This window comes from Varanus komodoensis, unplaced genomic scaffold (assembly GCF_004798865.1).
Source record: "Varanus komodoensis strain SLA01 unplaced genomic scaffold, ASM479886v1 scaffold16, whole genome shotgun sequence".
In the NCBI taxonomy this organism is placed as follows: Eukaryota; Metazoa; Chordata; class Lepidosauria; order Squamata; family Varanidae; genus Varanus; species Varanus komodoensis.
In genome coordinates, this window is record NW_025335468.1 from 3,991,599 (window position 1) to 4,007,310 (window position 15,712).

General features: G+C 46.0%; 2 protein-coding genes across 4 annotated transcripts in view; both read right to left on the reverse strand.

The window, feature by feature from the left end:
- Window positions 1-2,226, reverse strand: part of LOC123021358 (synaptotagmin-1-like) — an 11,653-nt gene extending 9,427 nt beyond the window's left edge. Inside the window, exons 1-3 of the mRNA XM_044426070.1 lie at window positions 2,058-2,226; window positions 1,325-1,440; window positions 474-830 (exon numbers count right to left, since the gene is read on the reverse strand). Coding sequence (XP_044282005.1) covers window positions 474-830; window positions 1,325-1,440; window positions 2,058-2,226 — 642 coding nt within the window. The remainder of the gene's footprint in view (window positions 1-473; window positions 831-1,324; window positions 1,441-2,057) is intronic.
- A 10,298-nt stretch (window positions 2,227-12,524) lies between these two features.
- RNH1 (ribonuclease/angiogenin inhibitor 1) overlaps window positions 12,525-15,712 on the reverse strand; it is a 28,156-nt gene continuing 24,968 nt past the window's right edge. For all 3 annotated transcript variants that reach the window (XM_044425913.1, XM_044425912.1, XM_044425914.1), the window contains 2 exons: window positions 14,787-14,957; window positions 12,525-13,169 (listed from right to left, as the gene is read on the reverse strand). In XM_044425913.1, coding sequence (XP_044281848.1) covers window positions 13,082-13,169; window positions 14,787-14,957 — 259 coding nt within the window. In that variant the 3' untranslated portion in view covers window positions 12,525-13,081. The remainder of the gene's footprint in view (window positions 13,170-14,786; window positions 14,958-15,712) is intronic.

Sequence of the window (15,712 nt, forward strand, 5' to 3'; positions counted from 1 at the left end):
GAGAGAGAGAGAGAGAGAGAGAGAGAGAGAGAGAGAGAGATCCCAAAGAAAGTAGTCTTCATTCCCCAGAAGAGGGGTCCAAGCAAACTAACTAGTTCTCTGCCTCTTCACCATTCTCCTTCCACATGGGCATTGCTCAGCTCTTAAAAGATTTGGGGCCCAGGCCCATAGAATGCAACTCTACATAAAGTTTGCATATGCTCATGAATCTATACCCAAGGAAATTTCCAAAGTAACTGACTGGATTTATTAAAATTTCACAGGCAGCAAACCAAGCCAATGAATTCCTCATCCAAATTAGGGGAGTTGCTCTAGGCCCTCCCTTATTCTGGTTGCCCTTTTCTGCACCTGCCCCAGGTCTCAAGCACGGTTGCAGGAGTATGGGAAACTTTATGTGCCCTTTCTATCATTCTGTAAAGGACAAAAGACCATGAGCAAATACCATAATGATGAAGAGAGAGTTCACCCCTCACCTCTAACTTGATGCTGCTCTTTGTCAGTTCAGCCTCTCGCAAGGAGCACACAAACTGGTCCTCAAAGGTGGGGTTGCTAGAGTTCTTCACCACCTGTGTCCGCCATTCATGGACCACATGCTGCAGATGAGGGGTCTGGGGGGCCCAGCTCAGCAGTCTGACCCGGACAAAGGTGCTTCTGCACTGCTGGATGGGGAGGCCCAGAGCGCCAGTGACTGTCAACAGCAGCTCTAGGTGCTTTTTGTTGTAGAGGAGGGAGAACCTTAGTTTGCCCTGTGTTTGGTCTGGAGTGCCCCTCTCACTCGCCAAGATGTTCCCATCGCAGCCATGGAGTTTCTCCCTTCTGAGTTTTTGCATCTGGAGAAAATGAGAAAATGTTGAATATTTGCATCTTGAGTATTTGTGTCATCCTAAAATGGTTGAAGAACACAAGAACATAAGAAGAAACCTGCTCCATCAAACTAAAGGCCCTACTAGTCCAGCATTCTGTTCCCATGGTGGCCAACCAGCTCCCTGGGGAAACCCTCAGAAGGATGGGCATTCACCAAGAGTTACAGACAGGCTGCCTCTAAGCACACGCTCAGCCCAGGACGGAAATCTACTTGTGGCCCTGCACGCACCCCAGCTTGCTTTGTTTCAGCAGCTGAGCATTAAGGCCAAATCCCAGACTAGACAAAGAGCCAACATGGGATGCTGGTTAGTGTTGAACTGGGAACTCAGAAGAGCCAGGTTTTAGACCCCAATCAGCCATGAATCCTACTAGGTGCCCTTAGGCCAGTCATGGAGAGGAAGCAAGGGAAGGGGACGGGGGAGGGGAAGCAAGGGAACCACCTCAAGAGTGATATACTTGCCTTGACTTCATAGTGGGGCTGTTGCACAAAGTCAAGAAAAGATGCCTCTATTCTTCCCCTCTGGAAGCCATTCTGCAGGGCTAAGCCTTTCCGAGAGTCCCTGGCAAATTTTCTTTCTGTAAGAACAAAAACGGCATTTCTTCAAGGAAACGGCACCACTACAAACAAAGGTAGAAATGACTAGTTTCAGGAAATGAGTCTAGATGTGTTGGAGGGACCAGTCAACACTACAATGGGGAAGGCAGTGACCTGGGCATACCTGCTCCATCTGCTGTCCAGGTGCTCATTGCTGATGGGCCGTTGCTCTGCTCTCTGTTCGGATGATTCTGAAACTTCCAATCAGACTTGGACTGGATGCCTTCAAACAGAAGGCTGCCCTCATTTAAAGAGAGGTCTGTCCTCCATAAGGTAGGACACCTGACTACCCTATAAAATCAAACACCCCATTGACTAGTATAAAATGTAAGGGTATGCATGATAACGCTTTTATTCTCAGGACCAGCTAGCAGGTTTTGATTTCTTTCCAGGATGTGCAAATAATTTAAAGTTATTCCCAGTTAGGCTATGAGAAACAGGAAAGGAAGCAATTCAGGTGGATGAGAATGATTCAACTGACAATTTGCCTTTCTGAGAGATGCAGCTGTTTTTCCTGCATAGTTGGGTTTATCCCTTGAAATAACATTTAAACCAAAGGAACTCCTGCTACTCACCCACAACATTCTCTGAAACATACCATTCTCAGACTTGTTGGGGATCCAGCACCTGCACAGTTGACAGCTGAGAATGATTAACGCCACCAAGAGCAGGAGGATGGACAATGCCAGCATGCCATATTTCCAGATTTCGGGGAAGGGGAGTAGAAAACTTTGGAAGTCAAGGAGGCCGGGCCTTGCTTGTGTCATGGCTCTCTCCCTGTTGGAAGCAGATAGGCGACCTCGATGTTGAATGCAGCCAGTGCATGATACTTTGGTACGACGGAATGAACGGAACCGGTCCAGGCCGGAAATGGGGACTGTGCTCTTGAACTGCCGCTCTCATTATCTGTTACCATTGGCCATGCCATCAAGGCTAATGGGGGTGCAGTCTGCCAACATCTGGAGACCACAAGTTGCCCACCCCTGTTGTAGACCAAGACAAAAATAACCCAAGTGATTAAACTTTTGTTAGCACTATTTGGGCAAGCTTTGCCATGTGATGGGAATATAATGAAGAAGGAGCACCGCAAGCTAGAATCCTTGCAGCAATGAGTGGAATAAATCAGATGTTCCCACGGGACTCCATGGGAGGAACAAATATTTCACTCCCACTGCTAGAACCCCTTGCTGTGGCCCCTTAAAAATACCCTTTGGATTGAGGAAGTTGGTTTTGAAGCAGCTTCTGAAATCTCCACTCAAGCAGCCAAGAGCTGCCCCTATAGAAAGGGCCCCAGGCATGCTTGGGAGCAGCTTGCCTGAGCAGTTCCTCTTCCTGCTGCCCATTTAGACTCACTGTGCACCTTGAAAATTCCCATAGATCACTTAAGCCAACTGTGAGGCCTGTTTGAGCGATTCCCACTGCAGCAGGCAAAAGCTGCCAATCGCCCTGGAATGATGCCTGGGCACCCTGGAGGGGCCTAGCAACTACACTTGCCTGGCAGATGCTTGGAAAGAGCAGCAAGGGGGCTTGGGCACTCTTGCCAAGCGGCTTTGCAGCAGCTTGTCCTCATCCATAACAAACTGGGTGGCAAAATACCAATAACATGTCATTGTGTTATCAACATTAGGACAACACAAGAAACCTTCACGGGTGAAACAAGAGTCCCTGCAAGCTATTGCTTCTCAGTGTTAGCTCATAAGCTGAATTTTAGTGTCCTGAAAAGCCGGTCACAGGTTTGCCATGTTCCCCAGCAACTGGTATACATAGATAAATCGCTTCACATACTGGAGGCAATATAAAACCATTTGAACTGGAAACCATCAACAGCCTTCTTCTCCATGAATTTAGCCAAGCTCCTTTAAAGCCCTCCAAAATGCTGGCTATTACTACATCTTGTGGAAGCGCACTCCAGACAATGCACTGTGAAGAAGTACTTCCTTTTATCTGTCCTAATCTCCAACCAGGCAGCTTCATGGGATGACCCTGGGTTATAATATTGAGAGAGAGAGAGAGAGAGAGAGAGAGAGGGAGAGAGAGAGAGAGAGAGAGAGAGAGAGAGAGGTGTCCCTGTCCACTTTTCCATACTGTGCATAATTCTATCATGTCTCACCTTACTCACCTTTTACTTAAGTAAAATATTCCCCAGTGTTGGAACTCTTCCTCACAGGGGAGTTCCTCCAATCCCCTGAGCATTTTGGTTGGCCCTTTCTGCACTTTTTCCAGCTGCACAATATCCTTTTTTCAGTGTGGTAACAAAGACTATGCATAGTCTTGTAAGTGCAGATGCGCCATAGCTTTTTACAAGGGGTATATGATATTGGTAATTTTATTTTCAACCCCTTTCTTAATTTTGCCTTTGTGTTTTTCACAGCAGTCATGCATGGGATCAGCACTTTCATCAAGCTGCCCATCATTTCCCCAACATCTTCTTGGTTAGTCACCACCAGCACAGAACTCATCAGCCTATACTTGAAGTTGGGATTTTTTCCCACAATATGCGTTACTGGTGGTGCCCAGACTATGGAATATGCTCCCCAGAGAGGTCCGCCTGGCGCCGACTCTACTCTTTCCAGTGCCAGGTAAAGACCTTTTTATCTACCCAACATTTTCATAATTAAATTAATAATTTTAGTAAGACATAATTAACAGTTTATAGTCACATTTTTTTCTCTTCTTTTCCTTTTTCCTTCTTTTAATCTTGAATAATTATGACTGGATGTTTTAATGTCTATTATTGTATTTTAATTGTATTTTATATGGTTATTCATTTTGTTGTGAGCTGTCCTGAGGCTATGCAAAGGATGGCATAGAAATGTTTTAAATAAATAAATAAGTTTACCCTTGCTTACACTGTTGCCCCTTTAATGTCCATTCTTCCAGTTTGGAGAGGATGGAAACTCCTCTCCAAACTGGAAGAAACTCCTCACATTCCTTTTGAAACTCCTCACATTCCTTGTGGTTTTAATCTCCCTAATGGCTTTGGTGTTATCAGCAAACTCAGCCACTTTGATTAAGGATTAAGCTGGAGAAAAGTCAGCCATGTCAGAATCTGGAGGACGAATAGAGGGTGGAGAACTCTTCCTCTGCTGTGGGTGGCCCAGAAACAGAGTCCTCCCTGCGTACCTCTAACAGTGGGGGAGGCCTGGGTCCTGGGCTGGGACCAGAGCAAGCCCTACCGCTTGGCAGAGTGAGGCGGCCTCTCACCCAGCAGATGCTGGGGGGGGGGGGGGTGAGGAACAACAGTGCGGTGGCAGAGGGTGCTCCCTGCTCCACATCCCCCACGCGGCCTGCTGGTGTCACATGCACTGCCTCAGTGCCAGCGTTGGAGTGAGATTCCACCGCCAGTCCAGGTGACTCATAAGGTGCTAGGATGGGAGAAGCCTCTTGTCCTTTGCTTCAGCCTGGCTCTGTCATCCGTGAAGTTCCTCACATGGGGTACATTTCCTTCTTTTGCCTGATTCCCCACGGTTTGTAAATACGCGCCTGCTTCTCGGAACCTCCAGAACTGTCTTCCTAATTTTGCTTTTGCCGTATCATTCCCATTCTTTCAAAGAGCCTGGAGAAAGAGGGCTGGGGTGCCCCTAACTTTGGGGCACCACTTTTGTACTGTCTGGAGGGTGAGGTAGAGAAGGAGACAACCTCAAGCCAGCACAAGCATAGATAATGTTCAGAAGGAGAGTTTAGTCAAGACTCAAACTAAGCTGAAATACAAGTTTTAACTGAATCTCCAAAGTGGAAAAAAATGAAAAACAAGATGGGGGAAAATCCCTCTCAAAAAAGGAGTCTAACTTAAGGGTGAATTACTCCAACCTCTGAAAGTCCTAAATTATGTTATGTGCTCAGCTGGAACATATAGTACACAAACCAGAAAAACTGAAAGGGAAGAAGGAGGCAGGTAGCTTAGCGCTTAGCAATAGTTTTACGCATAGTGTTCTTGACTACAACTCCCATGTATTTGTAGGGACATGTGTGTGTGTCCATGAGTGCTTATACACAAATACAAGCATAGATCCCTTGGCTCAAAATTTTAAAACGCACCCAGGAGGCTATGCCCAACTATTTATACCCACTTCGTGCTGCAATAGCGCTAGCAAATAAAATAGACTTGCAAAACATGCTCAGTAGAAAGGAAAAGGAAGACTCGAGAGCTCAATTACACCTCAGGAGCTTGGATGGCTGCTATTATTGTCCCATTTAGCAGGAAGGACCTCAGGTGCATTTGTACAGTAACCAGACCCTCAGGTATGCCAGGGCTTCATCCTTGGGGATAGATGCCCCCCTGTAAGCCTTCTGGATACCGTCAGTCTCGGGCAGGGCAGTGCACATGATGCTCAGTCCACATAGGGTGCAGGGCTTATGAACCGATGTTCACAAGGCACACTGTGCCTTCCTTTTTCACACGGTCTTTCCCACATTTCTGAGTGCCTGCTGGAGTGCTAAGGATATGCGTTGGCAGCTAGCGATGTGAGATCAAGCCTACTAGGTGGACAGGCCATTGGTCATCTCCAGATCTTGTAAATTAGTTGACATTTTAAAAAAATATATTTTCAGCTGCTAGCATACTGTGGGCTTCCCTCGCCCAGCACCACCACAACTCCCCCAAAACAAACACATCCCCCCTCCTCCCGATTTAAGCTGTACCTTTTCAGAAGTCTGCTTGAAAAGGGAGATCTTGGAGCGATCTTGGCAAAAAAGCAGCACCAAAATTTGCGGGACAGTGAGGACTGGCGCTATGCACTGGAAAAACAAGTTCTGTCTCATGCAGCCAGAGAGTGGGGATGTAGCTGCTTAGGAGCCATTTGTGCAACACTGAATAAAACTGATCTTTATCTACCTTTCCTAGCACAAGCTGCGGGAGGCCAGCTGCTTTGAAGTGCCCAGCTGTGCTGGAAGCCGCTGAATTTGCATCTGGGGTGGCTTCTGGATGACATCACCTCTATTGGCCACCTTCTTGGGGACACTTCTGTTTTCATTTTATGCAGCCCCAAAGCATTTATTATTTGACTGACCCATAAACAACTTCCTGGAGCTACTGTGCTTTGCAATAGTTGTGTTCAGGCACCATGAAACCAACACAGTTAATCACCGTTTTCAGGGAAGGAGTAGCTAATCCAAGCTGCTTCAGTGCTTCTCAGGGGGAAGCAGTTTATCCAGAACTATGATCAAAAATACCAAAATATTGAGAAATCCAGGCAGGATTGTTGCAGTGGGGGTAAATGGCTTCTGAGCATTCAGGGACACGCAGCGCCTTGAAAATCACATGCGGATTGCTTGGCCACATACAGCCCACCCTCTGCCAGGGCTGAGAAAGGAGTTTAACTCAGGTGTCTCCACTCAAAGTCAGCACATTGAACAGAAATACATAAAGAGAGGAATGGTTTACAAACTGGTTTCAGCAAGACTGGAAATGCCATTATACGACTGGGACTAATTCATCTGCATGGAGATTCGCGGGACAAAGGTGCCTCATATATTTGGGAGTGGTGGGTGGGAATTTAGAAAATCCACTCTAGCAGTCTTTCATTCTCTCGTGATTGCTCGTAGATCAAGCACCCAGTATTTATTCATTTGTTTGTTATGCCAATTTATATGCTGCTACCATAGTCCATGCTCCCTATGCAGCCTGTAACAATTAAAGCATCAACATTCTAAAATCAATAATAAAAAAAACATTAACAAACATCAATAAGCTAATGTGGTGTAGTGGTTAAGAGTGTGGGACTGGGACTCAGACAATCTGGGTTTTAGTCCCCGCTCGGCCATGGAGCCAACTGGGTGCCTTTGGGCTAGTCACAGACTCTCAGCCCAACCTACCTCACAGGGTTGTTGTTGTGGGGATAAGATGGAGGAGGAGAATGATGTAAGCTGCCTTGAGCCCTTTGAGGAAAAAGGCAGGATATAAATCGAAAAATAAATAAATAAATAAATAAATAATAGGAAAGCATAGCCCAACGAATTAAAATCATTACATAAAAGATTTAAATAAGCAACCATGAATAAATAATATGAACTAAACAAAAGTTATAAAACAGGGTCCTGCTAAAAAAGAAGATGACCATTAAAACCAACTGCTAAAATAGTTGGAGAAGAGTTATCTCTTTGCCTGGCATTGAAATGATAACAATGGCAGCAGGCCATTGGAAAGCCTATTCCAAAGATGGGGTGCAACCACCAAGAAGGCCCTTCTTCTTGCTGCCATCCCCTTCACCTCCCTGGGAGATGGCTCCTTAAGAAGGTCTTCCTTCCCCCTTACATTTTTCTTTCCCCATTACATATTGAAGGATGAATGGGGATGCTGATCTTGCTCATACCTAGGAGCAGGGCAGGTACCTTGCTAATGTCAAGAAGCTGTGAATGCAGCTATGCTGGGGATGTTCAATCAAAAGAACATTACGGTTTATTCAGGTAAATGTACATGTTTGTAGTAAGGTGGAGAGAGAAAAGTCTGCCTAGAAAGAATTCAACTGTACAGGGTGCTTTTGTAATATCTTAGTCACTTGGGCAGTTTACAAGAGGCAGGTGATAGTGGAAAGAAAGGGTTGAACGGATTAAGAAAAGGGACAGCAGGAGGAAATGGTTTCAGGGTAGACATGCATTGGCATCTGTATGCCAGTGAGGAATCTGGACTAACAACATCGTTTCCTGATCAGCTCAGGATTGCCTGTCTTTCAGCTTTGGTAATTGTGTGGAATATCTGTTGTGCCCTTCCAATGTTACAGACTTCAGCTCCCATCAGCCCCAGCTAGCAGGGCCATCTGGAGAACAGCAGGTTGGGGAGGCTGCCATACACCAGAAACAGGCAACTGGGCTTATGGGGGTTTTTTAAAGGGAGGTTTGCCATATGCTCATAGGAACACCACCGATTGCAACAAAATTTATTTGTTACAGAAAAAATAAAAGTAGCATAAAATTCAATATACAACATAAAAGCAGAATTCTAAAGCCATTTGAGAAGCAAAAGGCATTCTGTACATTCAACAGGTTAGGCAACTGTAGACATAAACCCTTCAAATGCCACTAGAAGTTATTTAAAAGTCATTAAATGCCACAGCATAGAGGCAGTTTTAACCTCATGCCAGAAAAACAACAGAGTCAGTGCCAGGTTGGCATAGGTTAAACACAGCACCTTGAATCAGGCTGAGAAGCATACCGGCAACCAGTGCAAAGGGGGTAGAATTGGTCCTGTCTGCTCTGAACTTCTGCTCCCAATTATTAGTTTGGCTGCCACAGTTCAGACAGTTTTCAGCATCCACACAGTCTTCAGGGGCAGCCCCACACAGAGTGCATTGCTGTTATCTAACCTGGAGATCACCTGGGCATAGATTCCCTTCATCAAGTCCGTCATCAGAGCCAGACACCAGATTAGCACATCCACAGCCTTAACTACAGAGGAAAAGGAGAAACAGAGCTGCATGTTAGCAGCATACAGATGCCCTCCTAAACTTTGGATGACCCCACTCAGGAGTTTCATGTAGATTTTAGGTAGCATGCAGGACAAAACAGATCCCTGTGGAACCCCCTGCCAGAGAATCCATGGGGCTGAGCAATACTCCCCAAGCGCCACCCTCTGAAGCTGGCCATCAAAGTAGGTGCAGAACCATTGCAGCACCGTGCTGCCCGCTCCCAGCTCAGACCATTGCCCCACAAGGACACCATGGCTGGTGGCATCAAAAGGTCATCCCAGCTCATGGCACAGGTCATCCTACCGGGTGACCAAAGCTGCTCTTATGCCAAAACTAGCCCTGAACACCAATGCAATGGATCCAGGCAATCAGTCTCATCCCGAACTGCCTGGAGCTGGTTGGCCATCCCCCACTGAAGAACTTTGCCCAGGAATGGGGCGTTTCCCGCCAACCTGAAGTTGTTGGGATCTTCTGGGTGCAGGGAGGGCTTCTTGTGGGTGATCTCACCACCCACTCTCAGGCAGCATGGGACCACTCCCCCTCACAGGGAGGTTTTAATCACTTCCCTGGCCCAGCCGGCTGCTCCTTTTCTGCCAGATTTTATTAGCCAACAGGGGCAATGATCCGATATGGATGTGGTTGCATGGACCTGTCCAAGCACTGTCAACATCTTTGAGCTCCATCAACTGAAACTCATCCAAAAAGCTTGACCAAGGCAGCACACATGGTTCCCACTGCTCCATTTTTACCACAAAAGCCCTGTGAGGTAGGCTCAGCTGAAAGCAGAGACTAGTTCAAGGTCATCTGACAAGCTTTCGGCTTCCCTGTGAGCTTCTCCAGTCCAGGCATGGCACACGAATGCAGCCCTCCACAATTTAGTGCTCTACAGATAATTTGAATTTCAGCCCTTATCACTTCCAGCCAGTAGAGGCAATGAGGAGAAATTCTGGGAGCTGGGGTTCAAAACAACCAGAAGGTAACATGCTGGAGAGGCTGTTCCAACCATTTCACAGGACTAGTTCTCATCTGCCTAGAACAGGAGTGGAGAAGACGCAGCCTTCCTGATGTTGGGGGACTGCAACTCTCAGTAGCCTCAGCCGCGTAGTCAGTGCTAAGGGATGATGGGAACTACAGTCCAGCGTGTGGGGGACCATTGGCTTTCCTACCACTGACTTAAGGAATGTGCCAGAAGGGGGAAAAAGGCACAGCACTCTTTGTTCCAGGAGTGGATACAACACATTAACAAGTAAATCTTGAGCAATTACACGCAACCAGCCGAGCCAACACGCCTACAGTTCTGGAGTGGCTCTAGTGAGTTTACTCCCCCTTGATTAATTTTAGTTACAAGGGCAAAGGCACAACCTGCCCATCCGGTTATTCTGCACCACTGAACACAAAGCTCACACACCCACTGGCTGGCAGTCTCCCTGAGGATGGACTGACCGCAAGGAGGCGAGGAGAGGAGGGGAACTTCATTTTCAGAGGACAGAAAAAGCAGAGCATGTTCAGCCATAACCTTCTCTTGTCATGGAGGCATCAAAAGATGTCATTCCCTTGCTTCATCTATACCAAATGTAAAAGGGAATTTGAGAACGAACTGGGCATTTGGCTTAGATCAGAGCTTATCCTTTCTCCCCCAGTTACAGCATGCCCTGTAATCCTCAACACACATCCACTCCCACAGAGCTTTGAGACTGAGCAGCATTTCAGTTCAGCATGCCAGAAAACAAGGTGCTACTCATCTTTCCCAAAACTGCTCAACACAACATAGAGGTAGCATTCGCAATAATAACAGACGCAACATTTAAGCATAGAACTATGAAGATGTCAAATGCAGTATGACCCTAGCCAAGAAAGGGGCTATCAGCAAGAAGATATTCTGCTGAACCTGCCAAAAATCTAAAGGAACAGTTGCTCCATATAAAGAGTTTGGAGTGGGAAGTGGATTCTCCCCTCCTTTAGGCCGTTTCTCATCTGCAAAAATGAGAAAGAGGGACACAGACAGCAGCCCGTCTCAGGCCTGCCAACATTCCTACTCTGCCAGTCCTTCAACTTGATCATATTCTCCCCTCAGAGTTTGTCCAGCTACATGTACCACCAGTTTAAAGTTCTGATTCCTGAGATCAGGATTTTAGAAAGAATAAGGAAGACATGTAAAACTTCTGTGAGAAGCCTTACACCAAATCCCCAGTACCTTCTGGGTCCCATTGTAGGAATAGCTTTGACACCAATTCAAGCCTTTGCTTAGTAAATGTAGAAACTTACATTCCCATCTATGGGTTGTATCCAGGGTTAGTCTAACACTCTCCATTTGCTTCAATAGGTCTGCTCTAAGGAGGACTAACTTCAGCTATCTCTAAATTAAAGCCATCACTTTAAATCTTCTGTCAGTTGCAAAATGTATTTTCTTACAATATATCCAGTGCCTTTTTTCCTATCAAGAAACTTAAGGTGGATTACATCTCCTCCTCTCAGTCTTATCCTCACAGCAACCCTGTTCATTATCTGTGACTGGCCCAAGCTCACCCAGTTAGGTGAATGGGGACTACAACTTGGATCGCCTGAGTGCCCATCTCCTTTGCTCTCCTGCAGCTATGAAATTCCCTTGCCTCCAAGACTAGCCAAAACTCAAGGTCCTGTTTGGAGGATTTGCAAGAATATCAGAGCAAGCTGTGTATCTGCATTTTGTGAACGTGAAGCAAGCTTTAAGCGATCCATTTCCTTCCAGTTGCATGTTTTACCATGCCAGCCTGTATGTCCTAAATGCAAAGCAAGCTATGTGTTCATACATGTGCAAGCTACGTGTGTGTGCACACGCACACACTCCTTTTGAAAAGTATTCTATACACACTTGCATTTAAAAAGTCCTCAGGGTACTTTACCACAGGGTACTTTATGACACCAACATTGTAGGTCAAATCAGGAAGGGTGAAAAGCAGCCTCAGTGCCTATCTAGCATATATAAAACTTCTGGAAGCAAATATGTCTTAGACTGCAGCAGTATTTCAGAAACCAAGGTTACATACAGATCTTGAAACAGAACTTGAATGGTGCCAGTGAAGAAAGCACACTGACATCTAGCGGTCAGCAGGTCAACCATAAAGCCTCGAGACCCAGAATGTCACTTCTGAAAAGTGATCACAAAAGTGCACCCACTGTCATCACCTGTCACTGAAACGCAGACTCACTTTGCATGATCAAAGCTGGGAAAATACCCCATGGCAGCTAATTTCCCCTACCATGCATGCCAGGGGAATTAGCACACTTGCCCTCGGTAGCATGATGTGCTGTGTGAACATGGCCGGCCACAACTCAGGGGATATTGTAGGCTCTTGGTGGATTACTGGCCACAGCAAGAAGCCACCCTGGTCAGGTTCACATGACATGACAAGCTACACTGATGGGGGTAATTACACGTATCTGCAAATCTAATTACACACATTTTGCAAATTTGCAAAATTGCAAAATTGCAAAATTGCAACAAGCACCTGCCGATCATGCAAAATGGGTCACTGAGTCATCTTGTACAGGGAATTATTGCTATTGTTTTTAGTGGGCTGTGGGGTCTAAGGCAATCATAAAATGAACCCAAACATGAACTCTCTAAATTCACATAAGATTTTAGTGCCCCATGTTAACAAAAAAGTAACCACACAAGTACATCTTTGCTAGCAAACTTTATTTAGGTTTCTATAGAGCTAGACTTGTTGAACAAGATACACAAAGATCATTTGTTGCACTTTCAGCAGAAAATATGAAATTGCTGATGTTTAAGGGGGAGGCACACATTGTATCACTACTCTGGCAATAAAAAAGAGCATTAATTGCATATTCATCCTATCTAGATGCTTCTGATATAGACCCTCCCTTGAGAATAATTTTAATTTTCTGTAAGTATCCATAGCCATTACAGTTTTATAACAGCTAATAAGGGATGTATTCTACTTTGAGCTGCTCCTGTCTTTTCTGAATGGCAGAATTCCACCCCACCACCCCATCATTTCATCAATTTATATTTAGCCAGCACCAAACAGATGTTTCAATTTTTTTCTCCAAGGCAGCCTCGCAAATGAGGTGTCCAACGTTCCTAATTTTCAAAGTGGCTTCTAGCCATGCCACACTTGCCACGTCCACAAATTTGGAAACTTAAGTTGGTTTTATAAAAAGAATCCCAGAAGAAGAAAAGGCAATAGAAGAAGTCGCTGTGCACTCGCGTCACTCATGTAATCAGCTTAAATCCAGGCTTCAGCTCTTCTAGGGCATTCAGTTCATCATCCACTTCAGAACTCCAGTATGTATCGTACAACCTGCAACAGAATTCCATACAGGTTAGTATCTCTACAGCCAGCAGATGAGAGTTCCAGAATCACTAGGACTGGGCAGCAACTGGCGTTGCACTATTACCGATGTAAATGATGCCGCACTACTACGAACCTTCTCCAGTGCCACACCAACAGCACACTTCCCAGTTGGTGAGCTTTCTGGGGAAAACTGTTGCAACAGCAGGCAGTACTGGGGATATGCTAGGGTCAAGTTTAAGTTAGCATGGCATCACTCATGTTAGCAGCACAGCAGGATTCGATACTAGCCACTGCACTGGAGGAAGTGAGTAAGACAGAAGTCTTTCTGAAGTAAGCAATCACTTCTGCAGGATACAGAAGCAACACGCAGCAAGAACTGGCTCCCCTGGCCCCCGCTCCAAGCTGAAAGGACAGTGGCAGTGCAGCTTCCACAGAAGCATCCCCTTGTACAGAGGCAAGAAGCCTGGCTGCCACAATGCCAGTAATTCAAGTCACGCGCTCTCTAAATGTTAATTTGTGGCTCTTCCAGATAAACAGACAGACATTTTGAAGGATCTGTATTTTAGGGCATTTTTCCTTTGAACGTTTACCAAGAAAAAATTGTAGATTTCAAGAGAAAGCATCAAGATGCCACCTCAAGAGAGAAACTGTGGAAGTCAGGGGGCAGAACTTGGTGGTAGTGCTCATGATGTACATGCAGAAAGTCCTGGGTTCAATCTCAGGCAGGTAGGGAGTTTCCCAGGCAGGGCTGGAAATGTTCCCGTATTTCCTCTGGAGTGTGGCTGGGTTCATGCAGCATGAGAACCCACACTCAACAGCTGAGTATGGACTGAGCATGGGTTGCCATTGAACAGTTAGTTACTGAGATGTAGTAGAGAGCCCAAGTGTGGACTAATGTAGCAGCATATACAATGAAATAACTAACTAACACACACACACACACACACACACACACCCTTGTGTTGAACCCAGTTGTGCTAACAAGCCATAGCTTGTTTATGACAAACAGCCCATGAAAGAACCCATGGTTTGTGAACTGCAGGTTCAGACAACAAATTAACCCATGTTTCAACAATGGCTCACTATTCAGTGACAGCCCATACTTAACCCGACTGTGGGTTATCATGCTGTCTGATTCTCATCAGTGTCAAGGACACTGGACCTCACTAGAGTGGTGCTTCCCCCAGAATGCATACAACAGTGGCTAACAGGCCGGGCCAAAATATTTTGTTGCCTGAGGCAAAGGACAGGATAGTACCTCTTCCATTCCCAGCACAAATGCTGATTGGGCCAGTAGCTGAAACATATTTCAGCACTCTCCACTCCACTGTAGGGCAGCCGACTAGTTAATGGGGCACAGAGAAAACTGTGTTGCACAAAGATTCCGCACCCTCATCACCTGGCCACCAATCCCCGTTCCTGAGCGGATTCCTGTCATCACAGCAGACTGGCTTCAAATGTGCTGGAGGCATTTCTAGAGCCCACCCAAGAATGTCCTATACAGCTTTAAATCAGAATGCAGTGATGGTCTTTGCACCCTGCACCTTGTAGATGAAATGGCTTCCTGATCCCACCCTTGTCTCCCTGTTTCTCAGCCCCTCGGAAAGGAAAGGGCCCACTTACATTAGATACTTCAGGTGACAGTTTGGATTCTTCACAGCTTCACAGAGGATACGTGCACCTTCATCCTCTATTTGGCTGTAGCTGACATCCAGTTCTTCGAGACATGGTTTTCCAACCATGACTTGGGCAAGTGTCCCACAGCAAGCAGAGGTGAGACCAGATAATCCCAGCCTAAAGGGGTTAGGATAAGAGTAAGCAATATCCACCAGACAGCCATGTCCCTGCAGGGGTCTCCTTGGGGTGTGGGGCTTGTTGAATCTGTAAACACAAGGCAAGCATTTCTCCTTTCTACCATTTTGCCTTCTGGGCACTTCCCTTTCCATGACTATCAAAAGCAGCTGACAAGTTTTAGGTACACAGCACTGGATCAGAAGGCAAGAAAAACTAGAACCTCAGATATGGAATCGTTTTTGGGAAACACACTTTGTGTGTGCTGGCAGTGGCCCTTTGGCCTTTTAGCATGCACTTCTTGCACAGAAGCATACGAACTAGTGCTGCAATTATAAGGAAAAGCTTGAACATTGTCCCTATTTGTTCAAGTGACTTCACCATGAAAATATCACACCAGGATCAGTTTGGCCCCTCCCAACTGAAGGAAGATTACTGCTACATAACACCAGTTAGGCTACAATCCTTCTTACTAAAGAGTAAGCCCTAAGTTTCTCTTATTGCATATTTACTTTTTTTCAGAAGCTGCTTTGCAGTGGCCCCTTTTGCAGGTGGAAAGGCAGCAAATGTGTTTAAATATAAAATTAATCAGCATCAGAGCCCCAACAAGACAGCTTTATTTGCATGGAAGCTCTGCAGGAGAGTGGCACACCTCTGTGGCGTTTTTGCTCAGCCACCTGTATGCAGCAGGCCTACTGGATCTCCACCCAGCTGGGAACTGCAGCAGACTGCCTTGCCCCTGTGAGACTAAACGAAGA